Below are 21,749 nucleotides of genomic sequence, written 5' to 3' on the forward strand. Positions count from 1 at the left end.
TTTTTATATTTTTAGTAGAGATGGAGTTTCACCATGTTGGTCAGGCTGGTCTAGAACTCCTGATCTCATGATCTGCCTGCCTCAGCCTCCTAAAGTGCTGGGATTACAGGCGTGAGCCACGGTGCCCGGCCGAGATTTTTTTAAGTAGCAATAATCCAAACATTTTCTCACTAGTAAGAACAGATTCACTTCATTGTTCTACATGTAGTGGCATAGTCCTGTTCTGACAACATAACTGTCTCCCCAAGTTGTACAATTTTTTTTTTTAAGCGATGAGGTCTAGTCCTGTCATCCAGGCTGGAATGCAGTGGCACAATCATAGGTTGCTGAAGCCTTGAACTCCTGGGCTCAAGCAATCCTCCCACCTCAGCCTCCTGATTAGCTAGGACTACAGGCTCCTGCCATCATACCTGTGGTTTCTTTTTTTTTCTGTAGAGATGAGATCTCATTATATTGTCCAGGCTGGCTTCATACTCCTGGCTTCAAGTGATCTTCCTACCTCTTCCTCCCAAGTAGCTGGGACTACAGGTATCCCCCACCATACAAGGCTCTGTGCATATTATGAAGAAGAGCTATTCATGTCTAATACTAGGATGGATCTTCAAGTAGTAATATGTATGTATATATATGTATGTGTGTATTCACATACATGTGGGTGAATTTTTGATAGAATAAGTTCAATGGGTAATTATCCAATTTACTGAGTTATATATCTAATTGCTATAATTTTCTTGAATCTGTGTGAAACATCTATTGAAAGAAAATCCGAATATAAAGCTAACATATCACAACCAAGACAATACTGGCGAGTCTGGACTTAGGGATCTATACAGAAGGCGGTATAGGGATGTTGCTTTTAATATCTAAATGGAGGTAAGGGACAGCTTTCCTTCAAGAAAACACTGAAAGACACAGAAAGGTGAGCTTCCATAATAGCAGCTCACACAATTGGAAGTTTGAGCCTTGAATAAACAGCAAAATACTAGCTGAGGCCATTGGCCTCAACAACGTACCAAGTACACCTGTTAGAAGTCACGAAAGAGAATGGAAGATTTATTTGAAAGGGCAAAATCCAACATTTTGTGTAATAAAATACTACCTGTTTAAATGCTCAGTGACTGCTTAAAAACCTACCACATTCCCTGCATAAGGCTTGCCCCTTGCTCAGTGCCTGAAGCATGTGCTTTCACGCTGGGAAATGCCCCCGGAGAGGACACTCACCCTGATCATCATCTCTCTCTCTATAATGCTGTCCTCCAGGGAAAACATTTCAGACACAGGTCTCTCCTTCACGGGCTCTTTTTTGACCCGCTCCTTCACGCTTGTCAGGTCGGGTTCCGAGATGGATGGGCCCAGAGAGGCCCCGTTGACAGCCGGTGGGTCGGTCCGGGACACGCTGATGGCCTTGGCCGGCCCGTGCCTCAGCACCCTGGCTCTAGCCATGCTGGGAGGAAGGCCGGGTTGGTCCTGCCTCAGAGCCCCATTGCTCACACTCTTCCTTGGGCCGGGGTACTCAGGCGGGGGCTTGTTGGGGATGCGGGCCAGGGCCGCCTGCAGCTGGGCGCTGTACTCCATCTTCTCCCGGAGCACGGGGATCTGGGGCACCGATTCTGGAGCCTCCTCCTCCTCCTCCTCGCTCTCGCTGCTGTGGATCAGCATGGTGGCATCAGAGAAGGTCTTCTTGTGGTGATACTGAGGGAGCTGGGGGACCTCGTGGCTGCCTGGCCCCTCCTCGGGCGGTCTCTGCTCCCGGAGTGTGTTGCGGCGAGCCATGGGGAGGTGGAGTGACTTGAGCGTCATGGCCTCCATGCCCCGCACCATGCTGTTCATCACCTCCAGGCTGTGGCGCTTGTTCACCGTGCCGTGGTGCTTGGTGGCCGTAAGAGGCTCACTCACCTCCTGGAGAGACTGATGCACCACCGGAGAGCTGTCCTCTTGGAAGGTCTTTACCGAGAGCTGCACCTTCCGGGTCACCAGGTCTGGGCTGCTGCCACTGACGTACTTGTGGCGGTGGCTGGCCAGGTCCGGGGTGCTGGTGGCAGGTCGTGGCCGTGGGTAGGGGGGCGGTGGCCTGAAGAGATAGTTCTTGAGCATGTGGGCCGTGCTGTAGTTATGGTTGCCCTGCAGCTGCATGTTGGCCAGCTCTGGGGTGCTCACCGTGTGCGAGATGGCGCTTGCCCCCGGCTTGCTTGGTACCACATTATTCTTTGGGTTCCTCTGGTCAGATGGACTGACAAGTTTGTTGCTATAGACCCCCTGTGGCCCATAAGGGACAGTGTAGGGGTGCCTCTCCCGCATCTCTGGTTGGCTGTACACCAGATCCTCTGGCTGGTTATAGGCATGGGTGTTGATGATGTTGAGGTTTCTCAGAGACTGGCTCTGGCTGTCTGTATGCAGTATCCCCCTCTTCATCTGGCGCATGACTGTCTCATAATCGGGGGTTGGCCTGTACGAGGGCACGATGATCGCACTGTGCCGGTGGCTCGGGATGTAGTCGGCCCGCATGATGTCACTCCCAGGGATACTGAGGTTGGAGGATACAGGGGAGGCCTGGATGAAACTTTGCGAGCAGTTGAGGGAGTTGACGCTATGAACGCTACACACGCTGCCATTGGTGACGGTGCCATTTAAATAATTTAAGTCCAGGCTGTTGTGAGAGTTGCAATACAAGGCTTCTTCATTCCCATGAAAAATGCTGTCTACGAGAAGTCAAACAAAGGCACGTGAACCTCCAAGCCATCCTGCCACAACAAAGTACATCCTCATACTCATGAGCTGACTTTTAATTTAAGTAAGTCATAAAAAGTGAAATCCCATGGTCTCCACCCACATATTCTACAGAATAACAGATACCATCTTGGATGAAATGCCAACATACAGAAAGAACACCTTAAGACATACCGAAAAGAAAATGGGAACCTAATGGAAGAAGGCATGCACACATTTGGAGTAAGTGTCGCTTGGGGAAGTTCTCAATTTTGCCATAAGCTTTAAAATCAGGCACCAACAACCGCCCTCCAGTTGGGGAGACCTGTCCTCTTGTGCAGGGCTCAGCAATAGGACTAAATATTTAGACCAGCCAGTCAAGAACTTTAATAGGGCAATAGATTTCAATTACTAAGTACTCAGAGCTGCTCTTCCTGACGGCAATGGAAAAAGCCCCTTCACCCAGGGGACTGCTGGGCATTCTAAAGACACAAAACAAATGATGTAGCCAGGATGTCAGCACAGCTAGTTCGTCCTGAGCAGCAATGAAGGCCAAAATTAGAATCAAGAGTTCTTTTCGGTAATTTCCCAAATCCCCTCTAGATCTGGTTTCATCACTTAGGTCAATTCAAGTAAAAATTAATTATAGTTTAAAGAGGTCCCTAAAGAGAGAAAAAGCAGATTTCTAAAATCAGGCCCATTCTAGGTGTCCGGTGTTCTCTTACACACACACACCCCTCCAAGGAAGGCAACCTCTTGCCTTTCTGTGGCCAAGATATATTCATTTTTTCACACTACAGATTTAAACATGAGCAAAACAGATAAGCATAAAATCAGAGAAGGTGAAAACAGAAAAGGTGACTGAAGACATTCAACTGTCTGAAGAGGAGGAGTGTGTAAAGAGATCTGATCAGATGAGACGGGCAGAAAAAACAGAGGGACACAGAGACAAATGTGCCGTAATTTATCCGCCTCCCATGGGGTTTGGTGCCTTCCCATAGAAATGTGGTAACTTTGCTAGTCTCCTTATAAAAAGTACTATTTTTATTAAATTAAATAGTCTTGACTGTCTTGGTTTTCATGCTCACACTTTCAGACAGCAGAGGATTCAAAATGGCCAGGAGCTGATAACATAGAAACTAATTATCCATTTACTACATTTCCAACATCCAAGGTTTTCTACCATCTCTCTTTTTTTTTTTTTTTTTGAGACGGAGTCTCGCTCTGTCGCCCAGGCTGGAGTGCAGTGGCCGGATCTCAGCTCACTGCAAGCTCCGCCTCCCGGGCTTATGCCATTCTCCTGCCTCAGCCTCCCGAGTAGCTGGGACTACAGGAGCCCGCCACCTCGCCCGGCTAGATTTTTGTATTTTTTAGTAGAGACGGGGTTTCACCATGTTAGCCAGGATGGTCTTGATCTCCTGACCTCGTGATCCGCCTGTCTCAGCCTCCCAAAGTGCTGGGATTACAGGCTTGAGCCACCGTGCCCGGCTCATCTCTCTTTTTGAAATGCAGTTAGCATAATGATTACAAGTTACTGATTTTCATATCTAAGTTCCATCATTAATCTCTCTGTATTCCAATTTCTATAACTGTAAAATAGAAATAATAATAGTACCTACAGGTTTATTTTATGGATTACATGAGACAATATATAGCAAGTACTTACAGCAATACTACAATTGCTCTATGAATGTTAGCTGTTGTTATGAAGTCATTACTAGAAGAAGCTTTTTCACACATTTTGCATGGGAGATGTTTTGGGAGAAAGAGAGTAATAGACCAGATTTACCTTACTCTGAGAAGAAAAAAGCAAGTGTACCAAGAAGGGCTGGAGAAAGAGATGAGAAAAACAGCTAAAAGAAAAGGCTGACTTTGTTTATTTCTTCCAATTATTCTGCATGCCCATGTTCTATGTCACCATGAAAACCTGAGTGACTGCCATGAGTTTTCTGATACTGGCAATGAAGGTGAAGTGCATTCACTTGGGTTGAGCTGTCAAACTCTCTTCTCTAAGCTCCCTTAGGAAAGGGAGGAGAAAAGGACTTGCTCGCTGTCTTGGCCCCGACTCCCTGAGCAGCCAATAGTGGGGGAATTTTTTGATCAGAGGTAACTGACAGTCTAGGCCATCCACAAATTGAAGCTGTTAGCTACTGTCATTCAGATGAGGACAAAGTTAAAAAGAAAGCATCCCTGTCATCTTTTTTTTAAAGCCTTCTTTACTGCTTACTGGTATTCAACTTTTTGTCTTAAGAAGAGAGAACGAGCAAGCCAGAGTTACCTTGCGAGGTGTGTGTTTCCGAGTAGTGCTCACCACACTGGACGTGAACGGGAGGCAGGATGTACGGCTGCTGCCTGGGCTGAAACAGAGAACATAGAGGAGGTGGGGAGGCCTGGGCAGACATGGCCGATGAGTCACACAGCCGGCCTGGGCACACGGCAGTCCCGCTATGTCGTCAGGGAGGCTCATGGCAGCCGCTGTCCCTGCCACCCCTTTGACTCAACCTTCTTCTACCCATCTGCACTCCCATCTCATCACTAAGTTTGGAACTGGAGAAATGGTAAGGGAGAAATGAAGTTGGTTCAAGATCAGAAAGAGAAAGAGGTTACCATCAAAGACTAAATGTAACCATTTACTATGTATGTTCTAATATACTTGCAAAGTTCTCTATCCCTTCTTTCACAAGAATAACTTAGAAAAGGTAAATTATTCAAGGCAGGCAGACTGACTGAGCTCAGGAGTTCAAGACCAGCCTGGGCAACACAGTGAAATGCCATTTCTATTAAAAATACAAAAATTAGCCAGGCATGGTGGCACATGCCTGTAGTCCGAGCTACTCGCAAGGCTGAGGCAGGAGAATCACCTGAACCCGGGAGGTGGAGGTTGCAGTGAGCTGCGATCGCGCCACTGAACTTCAGCTTGGGCAACAGATTGAGACTTTGTCTCCAAGAAAAAAAAAATTATCTGGGCGCGGTGGCGTGCACCTGTAGTCCCAGCTACTTGGGAGGCTGAGGTGTGAGAGTCGTTGAGCCTGGGAGGTGGAGGCGGAGGCTGCAATAAGACAAGATCATGCCACTGCACTCCAGCCTGGCGACAGAGCGAGCCCCCATCTAAAAAAAGAAAAAAGAAGAAAGACAAGAAAGAAAAGAAAAGAAAGAAAGAGAGAGAGAGAGAGAGAGAAAGAAAAAAGAAAGGAAAGGAAAGGAAAGGAAAGGAAGAAAGGAAGAAAGAAAGAAAGAGAAAGTAAATTATTATAACCCATCTCAGAAATGAGAATAAGAGGGACACCTGTTTAGTTCTCAAAATTCCATTCACAAGCTCCTACCCATCAGCAGAGCTGTGCCTGAGACCCCAGTTCACAGCTCCACATCAACCTTCAACAGGAACAGGGTTAGTGTTAAGCTGAGCCCAGGGTGAATCTATTTAAATATCTCAAATGTGGCCCACAACAATGAGTGTATAGCTCTCCAGACCACTTGCTGACCTTCCCCATTGCAGAACCAAGTGTGGAAAGGGCCCTGTCTACCCACCATCACAGTGCAGAATCTTTTCCACAGTCTCTTAAAGATGGCTATTTAGACTGAACCTGAATAACTTCATGCTTCGGAAGAGGGACAAGTTTTCAGAGAAACAAAACAAAACAAAACAAAACAAAACAAAACAAAACAAAACGCACATTATTTGGTGAGCCAACAAAGGAAAGAGGGTTATGCACTAATGTAATCTAGAGCAAGCCATTTAACTTCAGTTGGTCTCAGTTTCCTGTCAGTCAAATCAAGCTCTTCCCTCCCCTACCTCAAGTATTAGCCATTTTATTTATGTATTGAGGTTCCAGGTAAGAATTTGTTTGAAATAAGAGTTTTGATTTGCAGGGGAAAAAATCTTCAAAACCTTTAAGCTTGTAAGTCATCAAACAGAACAATATCTTATATTTCTTTTCTTTTTTCTGAGACATTGTCTCACTCTATTGCCCTGGCTAGAGTGCAGTGGCATAATCTTGGCTTACCGCAACCTTCGCCTCCTGGGTTCAAGAGATTCTCATGCCTCAGCCTCCCTAGTAGCTGGGATCACAGGCGCTGCACCACCATGCCTGGCTAGTTTTTGTATTTTAGTAGAGATGGGGTTTCACCATGTTGGCCAGGCTGGTCTTGAACTCTTGACCTCAGGTGATCCACCCGCCTTGACCTCCCAAAGTGCTGGGATTACACGTGTGAGCCACTGTGCCCAGCCAATCTCTTATATTTCTATTAGCCTCATAGATTTTAAAGGTTACTATTTTGAGAGAAAAATCTGAGATCAAACCAAGAAACCCAAATCCAGCAGGGGTCACACTTTCTCAGCATCCCTCAATGGAAGAAACACACCGGCCAAGAGCTTGAAGCTGGTGACTAACTCACCTATCATTTTCTCTGCCACAAACAATTCTTGATCTTCAAAGTGGCAATTTAAAAAAGGGATCCAAGAATTAAAAGGAATCAAGACAGAAGAAATGAAGAACTGAAATCAATCTAAGACGGGCTACCAAAGAAAAGGGGCTATATTCCCAAGTCTCCCTTTGGCTGATTTTTGAGTTGTAATTTAAAAATATTTTTCCTTTTCTTGGCAATACAAAATTCAACTCAAGTTTTCCATGGTAGCACAACCATTTTCAGGCTTTAAAGAAAAACATAGTGGGGAGGGATTTGTGCAAGGGAATAGAAATATACCGCAAGGCAAAGTGGGTTTACTGTCTTTTCTTGCCTTATTTAAAAAAATCTAATAAGTAAGTTACGGTTTATGAACTGACATAAATGAGCAGACTTACACCAGTTCACAAACAGCATTGTCAAAGGACAATAATAGCTAATCCCTCAAACATCATTTCAGGATTTTATTATTTATTGCATCTCTTTATATATTCTAATTCATTATTCCATTTCTTTCCAGACCTGCTAATAGAGAAACAAATTTGATGCCAAAACATAGACAGAAGAGGGCAGGTGAAAAATAGCAATGAGAAGTTCTGGTTATCAGCAAGGAAGCCAAGAGACAATGTTATCTGGTCTTACTCATTCATTGTAAGAAACTCTTGGTGAAATGGTTTAAGCCTAAAAGACAGGAGAAAGAGGGAAGCCATTAATTGGATCAGACTTCCTATAAACTGTCTTCATCTGAATAAAATAGGTAAGCCTCTGCATCCTCTCTGGATAATGAGGACAAGATAAGATCACAAGAGAGCTTTAAAACACTTTGCCTCCCATAGGGTTTCAAGGGTGTAAATGAAAAATTATTTTGCTAATGAAGACATCTATACTCTAAAGAAGGGAAAAGGAAGATAACATTCATAAAGGAGAAGAATAAAGAAATCAGTGCCATGAACAAATCTATTGGTACTCAGGGGAAAGCCCAAGGTATCTCTTAGATCTCCAGGGCCCAGGACCACGTGTGAGGTATTGTGCATAATACTGAGAGAAATAATATTCACACAGGCACTCAGGAATTACTGCGATGTTATAATGGCTCAACTCAAGAATTCAAAGAGTCCACATCTAAGCATTTTCCAGAAAATAATTTTTTCTCAAAACGTTCCCTTCAAAAGACAAGTTAAAGACATGCTATAGTGTATACATTGAATATGAAGAAAAACTCAATTGTATTCTATCAACTTGAAGGAATTGTTGATCTAGAGAAGTTCAAAGGGCATATGTTTATTTTGATTTTGTGTAAAAAATCATAACCTAAAATAAAAGAATTGTGAGTTAAAACAAGCAGAAAACATTAAAGGAAACCAATTCTTAACATCTGTTATCCTTGAGTAATCCTCAAAACATAGCCTAAGACAGAACACATGTATTGAAATTAATTGTTTCCTTATTCACATGATGAGGAGAGCAACTTAAAACAAACAAAAAAGCAGCAGCTAAAGCTAGATCAATTCAAACTCTGCTGGCTAATTAAAGCCTAAAATTATGGAAGTGCTTTGGAAATCTGATTTTTTAAAAAAGGCCTAAAATTAGGAACTATGCAATCGATTTGCCCCATCAGATACTCTGCCTGAGACCATCAACCAGATCCGTTCAGTTTTTGCTCATTTAGAAGGCATTTTCTCACTAGTTTATTAAGCTCTCTCTATGGCAGCGAACACAAAACAATTTGTGGAGCTCACAACTGAAGATGTATCTTCACACAACAACCAGAACAGATAAGCAAGGGGATGAAAACACACCATGGGCTGTATGCTGATGGAACATGGTCCCACAGGCCTGGAATAAGACCTACTCTCAGGGTAAACCCTCAGCCTCGGCCACACTTAAGAGTAGTGGTGGGCATGGATGGATCCAAGGGGGACAAAATGGGTGTGCATCGCACCTGCTTGACAGAATGATGCCTCTGTGTTCTCACAAAATTTCACCTCCTCATGATACCCTCATCATCCCCCTGCCTCAAATTAACAACAAAGAATGCTCAACAGTCAGATCACTTGATCACTGCAGCTTCTATACATACCAGAGAGGATCGGCTCCAGGTAGGCTGGCGTCTGATGGGGGGTGGAGAATTTGACTGTCTACATGAAGAGGTGAAAAAATGAGAATGGTTATTATTATTGATATACAAAGACCAGATAGACAAGGGAGGGAGAGGAAGTAAATCAACAAGATTGGTAATCGTTACATCAAGACATAAACATGGCTTATTTCCGGGTAGTAACACTAAGAACCATCTTGATTTCCTTTGTTTTTCTCTATTTTCAAAATGTTCAGATAGGATACTTTTAGAATAAGTTTTACAAAGTAATATTAAACAAATGGAGGCTTATTTCTATAGAAAGACTGAGGGAAATAAGCAAGACTGAAAAATATCACATTACATGGATTTTTAAAAATTATACTCTTTCTACTGTTGTATATATGTAAAATCCTTCATAGTTTTTTTAAAAAATGCAAGAAAAAATATTTTTAAAATGCTTCCAGTCAAATGAAAATACAAAATAGATACAATATTTTCAGTGTGACTATATAAAAGGTACTTTTTATTAAGATAATACATTTTACAAACATTTATCTGATCAGATATTTTCCAGACTAAGAATCAACATATTTTTTAATGTACAGATTAAAAAATGAATTGGAAGTATTAACAAATTCTTGAGAGTTGAAATCAAAGATGCCTTCAAGCCATGGGTCCCAAATGCTATAATATTTTCCCTCATTCTCAGTGCTACCATAAAACAAACAAACAAATAAAAAAACCAGGACTTGTACAGTTTTTTATTAGGGTAAGTTCTTCAATTCAAAGGACTCTCCTTATTCTGAGATTTCATCCTTCCTACTTTTTTGGTGATAAAATATATTTTATGAAATGATGGAGGTAATATAGCAATGGTGGATTTTTAAACGACTGGCTAAATAATACAATATTATCAGACCTATGTTATATATACTGCCTCCTAATTTTTCTCCCTATATCAAGAAATTGAGGAGCCACTCAACAGAGCTATACCTCCAGACGACAAGCAGCAGCTCTGCAGGAGCAGAAAAATCAGTAACGATCTTTTAGAGGTCAGAGAGTATCGCCCTCTGGAGAAGGACGCTGCTGTGTGTGCATGGAGAAGGACGCTATTAAGATTATGCCAGTTCACAGAACTCCAGAGGGATACCCCAGGCCATAACATTGTGCTAGGACACTGAACTGCATATGGAATTTAATGGGAGCGTGTGTGTGTGTGTGTGTGTGTGTGTGTAATTTTGAGAGTGCGCCCCAGGTTTTAATCAGGTAAGAGGTTAGGAACCTCTTATACTTGGTTAGGAAGAAGAAAGGAATGGTTATTATAGAAGCAGAATTGAGAAACAGAATTTCTTCTTAGTTTTCAGACTAATATGTGATGTTCACTAATACTGGAGGAAAAGACTACAAAAAAAAAAAAAAGCACTCTGTAAATTGTATAGTAAAACCATTTGCTGAGCTGTGCTTAAATCAGAAGACAAGAGTAAAATCCAGTTCTCAGTTTTTAAATTCACCCTAGAGAAGTCAAGGACAGCATTCTTGTTCATGTCAAAGATACCCCGAGAAGTCAAGGGCAACAGCAGAGTAGAAATACACAGAAGTGACCTATCAGGAACCTGCTCAAGAAAATGGTATGGTGGGGCACATGGGAGAATGTGTCTAGAAGAAACGTACAGCTGCTTCACTTGCCACTCCCCGATCAGGCCTTCTTCTGATTTACATTTGCAAACCAAGCGGGTAGGCCTAATACTATCAGACATACTTTCAGACCCCGACAGTGACCAATTGCAGTGACTGGCTTGAAAGAGCCTCCGTGGTGTGGAGAAAAAAGTCTGCCATGACCTGGCGCTCCAGCTATAAAGCAGCCGCGTTCTTCAGCAGGAACTGCTCTAGGACAATACTCTACATACTCTCGGATGTGTCCACTGTGGGAGTGGAAAAGCAGTTCTTCTCTTGCATTTATAACCCTGACGCTCTTTGAAACAAAATTAAACACATTGGGCGCCCAAACCACTGAATGTATTCGGCTGAGGAACGTCTTTTGAAGGTAACCAAGAAAAAGACAACGATAGAGTGAGCCCCAGCACGCTCCATCTGAGGTCAGGTCGCATTTAAGTGCCCTCATCACACACCTCTTTATCATCTTTATTTCCAAATTAAATTAAAAAAATACACACGGATTTGCGACACCTATGAGTGTCTTCCACATCTTCCTCTAATTACCCTGGCCTCTCATTTACAGTCAGATGACATGACCCAGGAGAACGCGCAGGGTTAGCCAACTGTGCAAGCGACACGGGGCTGAGGATGACAGGAGCGTCTTCTCTTTCAAGCTAGCTCGTCACTCTGTTACCCACTTCTGAACACACTCCGCATCTGACACGAAGGGGCACCCTGGCAAATTGGGAACTGCTCTGCTTCTCCAAACTCCTAGCAGAGGGTTGGAAAGGCGCTAATGCGGGCCACCCCATCCAGGCAGCCAAGCATTCGCAGTCAATTTGTGAATTATTCTCTCTCTGGGCATATGCACTACACTAGACAGTCTTCATCATTAACGTTTTCATTCCTGCCCTGGCTTTAGCTTACTTCTTTAGCTTCTGCAAGGAACAAGGAAAAAGAGTGAATAGGAAAAGCGACCTACAGCACCCCAAAAAGACATTAATTTAGTCTGATAAACTCATCCAGTTGGGGCGGGGGGACTAAATGTTTACTTACTCAGTACAGATTTTGTTTTGTTTGTAAAACTTGTGTCGTGTGGCAAACAACCGAGAAATATACTTGGCATTTTCGATATCATCCTTGGAAAAGAAGAGACAGAGAAAAAAATAAACATTTGTTGAATTAGTTACATATTTCATTAAGATTCTTCTGAGGAGGGACACATCCCTTCCAACCTTCATCTCAAGCACAAAATAATACATGGACCAGCAGAGTAAACCAGCCTGCTGAATTTCAGCAGCAGCTATGCCTACAAAGCCTACCAAAGAGTGGCAGAACATGCTGTCTGCCAAGGAATCCCTAAGTCCAAAGTGCTGGGGTGACACTGATGAACCGGCATGTCTTTACGTAATTCCTGACCAAGCGCTTTCAAAATAAATAACTGAATCAAGGCACAGCATAGAATAAACACCAGACTTCATTAAATAGGAGGCAGTGAGATGCCTTGGCTCTTGAGGAGGCACTTAACAGAAGGTCAGTCGCTTAGCTTACTTCAGATTAAGCTTGGGCTACGATGGGAAAGAAAACTCAGGTCCGCCAGCAAAAGCAAATGGAATGCAATAGAAGAATCAGGGGTCACTAGATGAGGGCTGTAACTACAGTGCTGAGGAAGGCGGCACGCCAGACAATGTGATCCATCACACATAAGGCAGGTGGAGGGACCAGAGTCCTAGAGTCAAAAGTCAGCTTGGAAACCCTGTATTTTATTTTATTATTTTATTTTTTGAGACAGAGTCTAGCTCTGTTGTCCAGGCTGGAATGCAGTGGCGTGATCTCAAGCTTATTGCAACCTCTGCCTCCCGGGTTCAAGCGATTCTCCTGCCTCAGCCTCCCGGGTAGCTGGGACTACAGGCGCCTGCTACCACGCTCGGGTAATTTTTGTGTTTTTAGTAGAGATGGGGTTTTGCCATATTGGCCAGGCTGGTCTCAAACTCCTGACCTCAAGTGATCCACCGGCCTCGGCCTCCCAAAGTACTGGGATTACAGGCATGAGCCACCACACCTGGCCGGAAACCTGGTATTTTAAACATGGGTATTTCATCACCACTATCCTGGAATGAGTAATGATAGCATTGACCAAGTATTAGAAAGCATCTCTTCAAGAGAATATTTACTATCTCAAGATAGGGACAGCAAGGAAAGGACATTAGGAGTTGAAAAGTCCAAAAGCCAGTGTCTTGACAGATCCTGCCTCTGTTTTGCTTACCGTGTGAAAGAGGGCAGTCTCTTCTTTGTTGATGAGCTCCACTAGAATGGTCGACTTGTTATGAGTGATATTCCCCATGTCATTCCACCTGGTCAAAAGAAATGTCACTGTGAAAGATGTTCCAGGCATTTACGATATAGCAGAGGAGGGCTGCTTGCTGCTATCGAGTCTCATTTTTATAAATTATGATTTAACTATTTTTAAGTGAAATGTTATTTCAAAGGATAAAAGTAGAGAAAATGCAGCACGTATTCATTCAAATAGCTAAAAATTCTACATATGTCTAGATATTGCTATTTATAAATTATAGTTTTCTTTGTGACTAGCAATGAGGAAAATCTGCAAGGGACTTTTGCTTCCCCCTCTCCCACTTTTTTCACATTTCCAAAGTGACAAAATATTTCCTATGACCACCACTTTTTAATGATGGAGGAGCATATATTATTAAAACATCATGTGTTTCCAGGAACCTAAACAGAAGAATCCACATATTCTGTATTGCAATATGCACTACAGATTCATGATGCCACCTAAGAAAAAACACCTGTTGAAGCAGGAATGCCAAGAGAGATCTTTCAGGCTATAGAAAAAACTTTTTGACTTTTGGACTTAGTGTCAGCTCCACATGCCGGCCACTAAGTATACATTAATTGTCTGTGTAATGTGCCTACACTTTTAGGAACATACACACACACACACACACAGAGTTTCCTTCCCTGTCTTCATGGAGACCTTATCTAAAATGAGATACACCAAAACAAGCACCAGATGAGGAAAGATAAGCTACTGCTTCTCATTGGAACCAATTTCTAACCATCTTTTACCACTACCTACCCTTCACTTGGTGCCCCAACCTATAATTCCCTGCCACCGCTTTTTCACTCATATGATGCATCTGCTCATTAATACTTCTACCATCCTCTGTTTGGATAATAATTTTGAGACTCAGCTCTGGGAGTCACCTTCTCTAGGAATCCCTTCCTCATATCCCCCTACCCACACGTGAGGAGAAGAGCCTGCTGCAGTCCCCTACCAGTCACCACATTGCATTATAATTTTTACTTCTGTGATGAGATCTCTAATGAGACCAAGTAGACCACAGGCCCCATACCCAATGCAGGGATTCTGCCTTCTTCGTTTCTGTGTTCCAAGCACTGAATCGAGTACCCGGCACACAGCACTCAATAAATGTTTGCTAGAAGAATAAAAAGCAATAATATTGCCTCTCAGCTGTATAGAGTCTGATTCTTACATCAAATCTCTATGGCAGCTATTTTTGCTCCTACTTTAAAAATGAGGCAATATAGACACAAATAAGTTCCTGACTTAACAAGTTTACTCTGTACGTCAGGGATGGATGAGTTCTTTACCTGGGGTTTCCAGCCTTTCCTCCAGTCATCATTCCCTTATACCAGTACCAAATGTTTTTAGGTGCCTCTGCTGGGGCAAAACTCTTTACAAGTGCTGCACCCAGCTTGCTTCACAACCTACAGTTCTATCAGATTACATCTACGTGGACTCACAGCTATATGCTCCTTAGTGAAGATATCTAGAGATAAGAGATAGTTGGTTTCGTCTGGCTTCATTCCTTCAAATCAACTGCTGAAATCCTAGATACACTCGGAGCCCCACCACACGACTTCATCTAGTGGTATAATTAACATGACGCTACAGTAGATGTGAATTCTCATCTCGTAGTGGTTTCAAGATAAATGAAAAGGGCTGGAAACAGTTTCTAAGGAAAGTAAGCAAAACCTGTGAGTGGCTTATGCTCATGAAATTTCCAAATTGCAATTTTCTTCTCTTTCACTTCAATAGCTGGTGTGCAAGACTTGTTTACTTATCTGCTGTGCTGTAGGTTCAAAGACAAACTGAAACATCATTTGAACTATGGAGAACTCATAGGACACAATGCCTGGATAGCTTTGAATGGGTATAAAAATTTACAGTTACAACTCTGCACATATTTATATATTTTCCTCAATTAATTTATACTTTGTGGCAGATACATGGAGCTGACACTAAGTGCAAAAGTCAAAAAGTTCATTCTATAGCCTGAAAGATCTCTCTTGTCATTCCTGATTCAATAATGTCTCTATTCAGAGGGCAAGAGAATATCATAAAAACAATGACAGAGTGGGGATCTAGGAAAATAAAAGCCTATCAGGAAGCTTTTGGTTAGAAAACTGTCTCAAAATGGCCTACTGTAGTTGCTGATCCAGAGAGAACATGGTCAGTTAAGAGTCACTTCCAGAAGGTGGGCTATGCTTGCCTCCAAGAGCTATCTTTGATAGTGTGCCCTGGATACACAGATCCGCCTATCAGACACACATACAAGAAAGTTGTTCTTCCAATCATGGGCCATGTTGCCCTTGTAAATGAAAGCTAGAACACAGTTTATCAGATTGGCATTATGATAAAATCTATGAGCACCAATACAAAGCAAGCATATTGACGTGAAATGCAGGAGGAGATGGCTGCATCTCTACACTGGTACCATTCCTGATAAATGGAAAAGAAGACTGAAGTGTCAAAATAATTAAAAGTACCAAAGCCCCCTAATTCATCATAATAAATAGATTACTTTTTCAAAACACATTTTTAAAAATAATTGCCTTTTGTTCACATAAAAATCAGTTTGCACTCTTGTGGCACAGGTGGTTCAGAACAATGGAAAGAAGTGTTTAGATTTAATGACTGACTGGAGAGCCAGTTTTCAACCAGACTCACGAAGTTTAGTTTCACCCTTGTAACTCAATAGGGTTTAACAATATATTTCTTGGAGTCAGGTGGGAAGGGTTTCTACGAAAAGTGAGATGAATTTAATGCTTAAATCCTGCAGAGGGCTCACCTTATATGAGCTGAGAAAAGTCAAATCTTATCCACTGTTTGGCTCTTAACTCATTTGGATGTTAATGTAACATTAACATTACAGTCCCTCAAGGTGAAAAAGAAAAAAGAAAAACAAACAAACAAATAAGACTACCTGTGTATTACTGCTTGTCTTCCAATTCTGTTCCTCACGAAAATCCCCATAAAGAAAATGCCAAGGTGTACACAGTTTCCATGATTGTCCTGGGTTAAGACCAACAAAAGATACTTGTGATGACTCATGTTCACGGCAACATTAGTCACAACAGCTAAGATATGGAATCAACCTGAGTGTCCATCCACAGATGAATGGATACAGAAAACGTGGTACATGCGTACAAGGGAGTACCATTCTGCCTTAAACAGAACAAAATTGGCATTTGCCACAATACAGATGGAATTGGAGAACATAATGCTAAATGAAATAAGCCAGGTACAGAAAGACAAATAACACATGTTCTCACTTATACATGGAATCTAAAAAACTGAACTCATAGAAGCATATAGTATAATGGTGGTTACCAGAGGCTGGAGAATGGGAGGAATGGGGAGAAGATGGTCAAAGGAAATGAAGCCTTGTTAGATAGGAGGAGTAAGTTCAATATATCATGGTGACCACAGCATAGTTAGTAACAATATATTGGTGTTTTGTTGTTGTTTGTTCTGAAACAAGGTCTCACTGTTGCCCAGGGTGGAGTGCAGTGGCATGATTTTGGCTCACTGCAGCCTTGACCTCCTGGGCTCAGACAATCCTCCTACCTTAGTCTCCCAAGTAGCTGGGACTACGAGCATGCACCACCATGCCCCACTAATTTATTTATTTATTTATTTATTTATTTATTTATTTATTTATTTATTATTTATTTATTTATTTTTACAGACAGGTCTTGCTATGCTGCCCAGGCTAGTGATCCTCTATCCTCAGCCTCCCAAAGTGTTGGAATTACAGGTGTGAGCCACTGCGCCTGGCAACAATGTATTGTATTCTTGAAATCACTAAAAGAGTAAATTTTAAGTGTTCTAACCACAAAGAAATATGTGAGGTAATACATATGTTAACTGGTTTGATTTAGCCACTCCACAATATACACAAAACCTGTAGGCATCACATCCCATTTCTCACCCATGAGTAGAATGAATCATAGACAACATCATAGCAATAAAGTGAACAGTTGTGTTGGTGGGGTCAGGTCCTACAGGAACTCACCCACCACACATCCTAGTGGACTATATATAGAGAGAGAGAGATTTTTTTTTTCCTTTTTCCTCAATTTGTCACAACACATTTCCATTTTGAGAGAGAATCTCTGGATTTTCTCAGATTCATTGGGATTTGGATTTTCTCTTTCATGAACATCTATTAATGTCTTTTATTTTTTAACCTTACCAAAGTTCTTGTTTTTTAAATCATTATACATGTAATAGTTTGAAGAGTTGAATATCCTTCAGGGCTTGCTTAAAGGAAGCCAAGAGCAGACATGGACCTACCACTTCCTCAGCCCAGAGGCTGAAACTTTCACCTCTTAAAGCCCTCGATGTGTCTCTTTGCAGCTATCATCTCTGGCCCTTTCAGTGCAGAACGTCCCATTCCTCAGTGAAGGGATATTTTCTCGAATAATTACCTTTTGTTTCCCTTGTTCACTCTTTTTAGAGCCCCCATTATTGAAATATTGGACATTCTGGACAGGTCCTCTAATTCTTTTATCTCCCGTCCCCGACTTACCATTACTTTGTTTTTTGGTGAGACTTTCTCAGTTTTATCTTCTAACCTGTCTATTAAGTTGTACACTTTTGATATCACATTTTTAATTTCAGAGTTCATTTTTGTTTTCTAAATGCATCTTTTTATAAGTACCTTATTCCTTCAAGGAGGCAAAATTAAAAAAAAAATATCCTGAGGCTCACTGAATAGTATTTTGAGCAGGGAGTTCTTCCTGTACAACATCTGCATCTGCCAGTCAGTCCACTGCTGTTCTTATGATGTTGATCTCTGTCGTTCCTAGAAGGATACTGTGTAGAATGATGCTTGACTGTCTGTTCGCATTTGAGAATCGGATGCTAAATGCTGGCTGGGAGCTCTCTAAGCACAGGAGGGGCTTATGGACTTCACTCGTGGGTGATCTGTTGAGCCCTGTCTTGGGGAACCCCAGATGTCATATTCTTATCTTCAGTCTGGCCTCTTGGTCCAGTCAGGTGCTTCCAATCTCCTGTCTGGGAAAGCATCACCTGGCTGCCAGGGTTCTGAGAGCGGAGTGGGAACCAGACATCTAGTGGACAAACTGTCAGTCCCTTAAGTGAAATCCTGCTTTCCCATGGGGGAGGTCTTCTTTCTGGAGCAAGAGTGGGGCCACGCACAACTAGAACTAAGATGGAAAAGAAGGACTTCTACATTCCCTAGAATACTTGATCCCATTTAAGGCACAAAGAAGGCAGGGACCTCTTCTCAACTCACCCTCTAAAGCTTACATTTGAATAAGAGTCTTCTAACAGAGACAGAGAAAGAGTACAACCCCTGTTGGTCACAAAGCAAAAAGAGTGCTGAGAGACAATGAACCGGCAAAGACAAAAGAGAGCCGTCCCATAATGCTGATTCCAGGAAGTTGAAAAGGTAACAGGAGGTATATGTCAGAAAAGAAGATAGGAGGAGTGGAATTAGAAAGAGAAGGGGAATTCTGCAGAAAGATTTCCCTGGGCACTTTGCCGCCAGAACTGTAGGGATACGGATAAGGGAAGAGTTATTCACCAAGATGGGGCAATGGGAAAAGCACAGCAGGGGTGCCTCTGGAAGCCACTCTACCCAGTATGCTGGGGACACTGCACTGGTCAAAACTCAAGGGCTCTAAATCCAACCTAGCAATGGATAAAGGCTCCAGACTCTGTCTTACCCATCCCAGAAGCACCCTTCGCCATGTCTATGTGCTCTGACAATACAGGAGTGACTCAGGCAGTGCCCATACCTGTATCTGTGGAAGGAGGGGCAGACTTGTTGGGAAGCTGACTGGTCTTCTTCTACTCTTGAAAATTTTTGAGGAACCACTCGTGGAAAAGCCCATGCTAAATTCATGTATTTTTCCTAGGATATATCATGACATGCTTTTATTTTGTCAATAAGAACCTGTACCAATCAAAAGAGAATCCAGTCCCACTCACAGCCTTTCCCTGCATATTTTCTTGTCTGCTTTTTTACTCATTGCAGAGCTGACCACATCACCACCCCCACTGGTACTGTTGCTCCCACCCCCATCCTTGGGTCACCAGGAATCATGTGGTCTATAGATGGTCACCTTAGATATGTGCAGATATGTGGGGAGAAAGAGGAAAAAGAGGCAGTGCAGCTCAGTTACCTGAGCTTGGCAATGAGTCAGAAGTGCCTATCTTCCAACTCAGAGGAAGGTATTATAACCCTTGTCGGTCCCACTAAAGAAAGAACATACTAGAAAGCACATCAGAACCAACCACAGCAGATTTCAACATATCCTCAACTGGCCCTGTTTTCCGCAGTCCACATTAAAAAACAACACAAGCAAATTGCCGCAACAAAACCTCCAACTTCCAGGGATTGAGAAGTCAGTTTTCCAGAAGTGGAGAAAAGTTTACTCTGATTTTTCAATGACCCAAAATATGACTATATATGGGCTGCAGAAATGTAAGTGGGATACAGATGGCTTCATAAGGCATTATTGCAAGGAAAATGGATTACAACCCTATGAAGGGCAGCTATTAGAGAAGCAAAAGAAAATTAAACAAATCTAAAAAAGAGCCATTTAGCCCTTTCTGAAAGCTGCGGCCACCCTGCTCGATTCTGCTTGATGCACATGGGCAGTTCTCATTAAGGCAAATTGCAAACGTGCAACAGAGGGGGAACTGAACACTTATAAAACAGCCAGTGGAGCCAGTCTGGAGTGAAATGTTTGTGATGAAATTGCAGGCGTCTCCCAAATTGCTGAAATGTGCCAGTTGCTTTAGGTTTCTGATCAATCTCCATTTTTTGTAAAGTTGGTCAGCAGAGAGCGGAAAATGAGTTTGGATGATGGGCTCAGCTCTGTAAATGACTATGCTCCATGACCCCCCCCCAACCACACCCACTTCAGGAGGTAGATGTGCTGCAAAGGATGTGATGTGCTGTAGCAGTTTCCTAGGCATAGTTTCCATAAAACACCAAAGGGGCTAGGAACCCACAATGGAGGGCCCTATAAAGCTGGAGAAATAAAACATGATTGTATACAGGAAACATTTCATTCTACCTCACAAACAATTATCCCTCTATTGGCTCAATGAAGAGAAAAAGAGAGTAAGAAAACTACTGGCTAGAGTCTTCATTAATGTTTCACATGACATTGGCTGTTGACTTGTCCTGTTATAGGGCTGGAATATCAGCCTTGATACCTCCAAGGTGCCGAATTGGCTGATGCTTGGTACTCAATTAGATGGACTGTCTTATTGAACTATTCTGCTGAGGACCATGGCAAACTTCAAAATGTCTTGGTTAAGAAAAGCATTTGTTTATCTATAATAAACAGGACTTGTCAACTAATGCAGCATAGTAAAAAGAAGGCCAAGTCATTCTGGTCCACTGCTATCAACACTGATTTTCCAAATGCCAGTACAGGTAAGAGAAGGTTAAAGCCAGCACAGGGCACAGCACGTTACCTTTACAGGGAAGATTTCCTGTCCAAATCCATCCAAACGTTCCACTTCATTGATGTACATCAGTTCAGCTTCTGCTGGCAGGATTCCACTAAAATCAAAATAGCATCGAAGGAAGAAACGGTTAAGGGCAGTCAGTGGAAGATCCCACTCTCCTGATGGCAAATTCCAGAGCTGTGGTTTAGCTCTAGTTTCTGGGAAGAGCAATCATTACCCAACTGTGAGGGTAGGGTGCATTACTAAGTAATTCATTAACATCTTTCCCAGTAGCCTTTTACTCAACAGGGAATAATAAGAGGAAGGTAAAGTATTTAATTAAGAGCCACAGCCCTATAAACATGAAATTATTATTCCAGACATCCCTTCAAATATATTGCCTACTTTAAAAAGAAGTTATTTTTCTCCCATCTGGGAGAAATCTTCATTATGGAAAAAAAAAAAAAAAAAAAGGAAAAGTTTATAATGAGGATAATATTTTGGCAGTCAAATGGCCATGGCTCATGCCTATAATCCTAGCATTTTGGGAGGCTGAGGCAGGTGGATCACTTGAGGTCAGGCATTCGAGATCAGCCTGGACCACATGGTGAAACCCCGTTTCCACTAAAAATACAAAAATTAGCTGGGTGTGGTGGTGCATGAGCCTGTCCTGTAATCCCAGCTACTCGAGAGTGTGAGGCATGAGAATTGCTTGAACCCTGGAGGTGGAGGTTGCAATGGACCAAGATCACAGCACTGCACTCCAGTCTGGGTGACATAGTGAGAATGTCAAAAAAAAAAAAGCCATGATGGGAGAACTTAGGATCACTGCATAGGCCTTGATATCAAATTCTTGGTGCTTCCTTGAATTAAACTTTCTCTCTTTTTCTTTCCTTCACCTGCCTACCACTCAACACAGCACTTTAGGTCTTCACTCTCTCAGCACAGGCTTCCCAGATTCTCTGAGGAAGGGAAGGAGGGAGGGAGGGAGGGACGGAGTGAGGGAAGGAACCGAGCAGTTTTCAAGTCCACATTCACCTTTTCAGAACGGAAGTACAGAGCTGAGTCACGTGGTGGAAGAAATACAAGTGTGTTGACTCAAGCCCAGAGTTGCTGATAGGGAGATGGATGCCTCCTGCCCCA

At 42.5% G+C, this 21,749-nt stretch overlaps 1 protein-coding gene across 1 annotated transcript in view; it reads right to left on the minus strand.

Moving 5' to 3' along the window:
- Positions 1 to 21,749, minus strand: part of PTPN14 (protein tyrosine phosphatase non-receptor type 14) — a 205,817-nt gene that overhangs the window by 32,609 nt on the left and 151,459 nt on the right. The window contains exons 7-13 of the mRNA XM_023203744.2: positions 20,634 to 20,721; positions 16,099 to 16,187; positions 13,113 to 13,200; positions 11,903 to 11,985; positions 9,191 to 9,248; positions 4,985 to 5,063; positions 1,222 to 2,699 (exon numbers count right to left, since the gene is read on the minus strand). Of these exons, the coding sequence (XP_023059512.1) occupies positions 1,222 to 2,699; positions 4,985 to 5,063; positions 9,191 to 9,248; positions 11,903 to 11,985; positions 13,113 to 13,200; positions 16,099 to 16,187; positions 20,634 to 20,721 (1,963 nt within the window). The remainder of the gene's footprint in view (positions 1 to 1,221; positions 2,700 to 4,984; positions 5,064 to 9,190; positions 9,249 to 11,902; positions 11,986 to 13,112; positions 13,201 to 16,098; positions 16,188 to 20,633; positions 20,722 to 21,749) is intronic.

This window comes from Piliocolobus tephrosceles, chromosome 1 (assembly GCF_002776525.5).
Source record: "Piliocolobus tephrosceles isolate RC106 chromosome 1, ASM277652v3, whole genome shotgun sequence".
Classification (NCBI taxonomy): Eukaryota; Metazoa; Chordata; class Mammalia; order Primates; family Cercopithecidae; genus Piliocolobus; species Piliocolobus tephrosceles.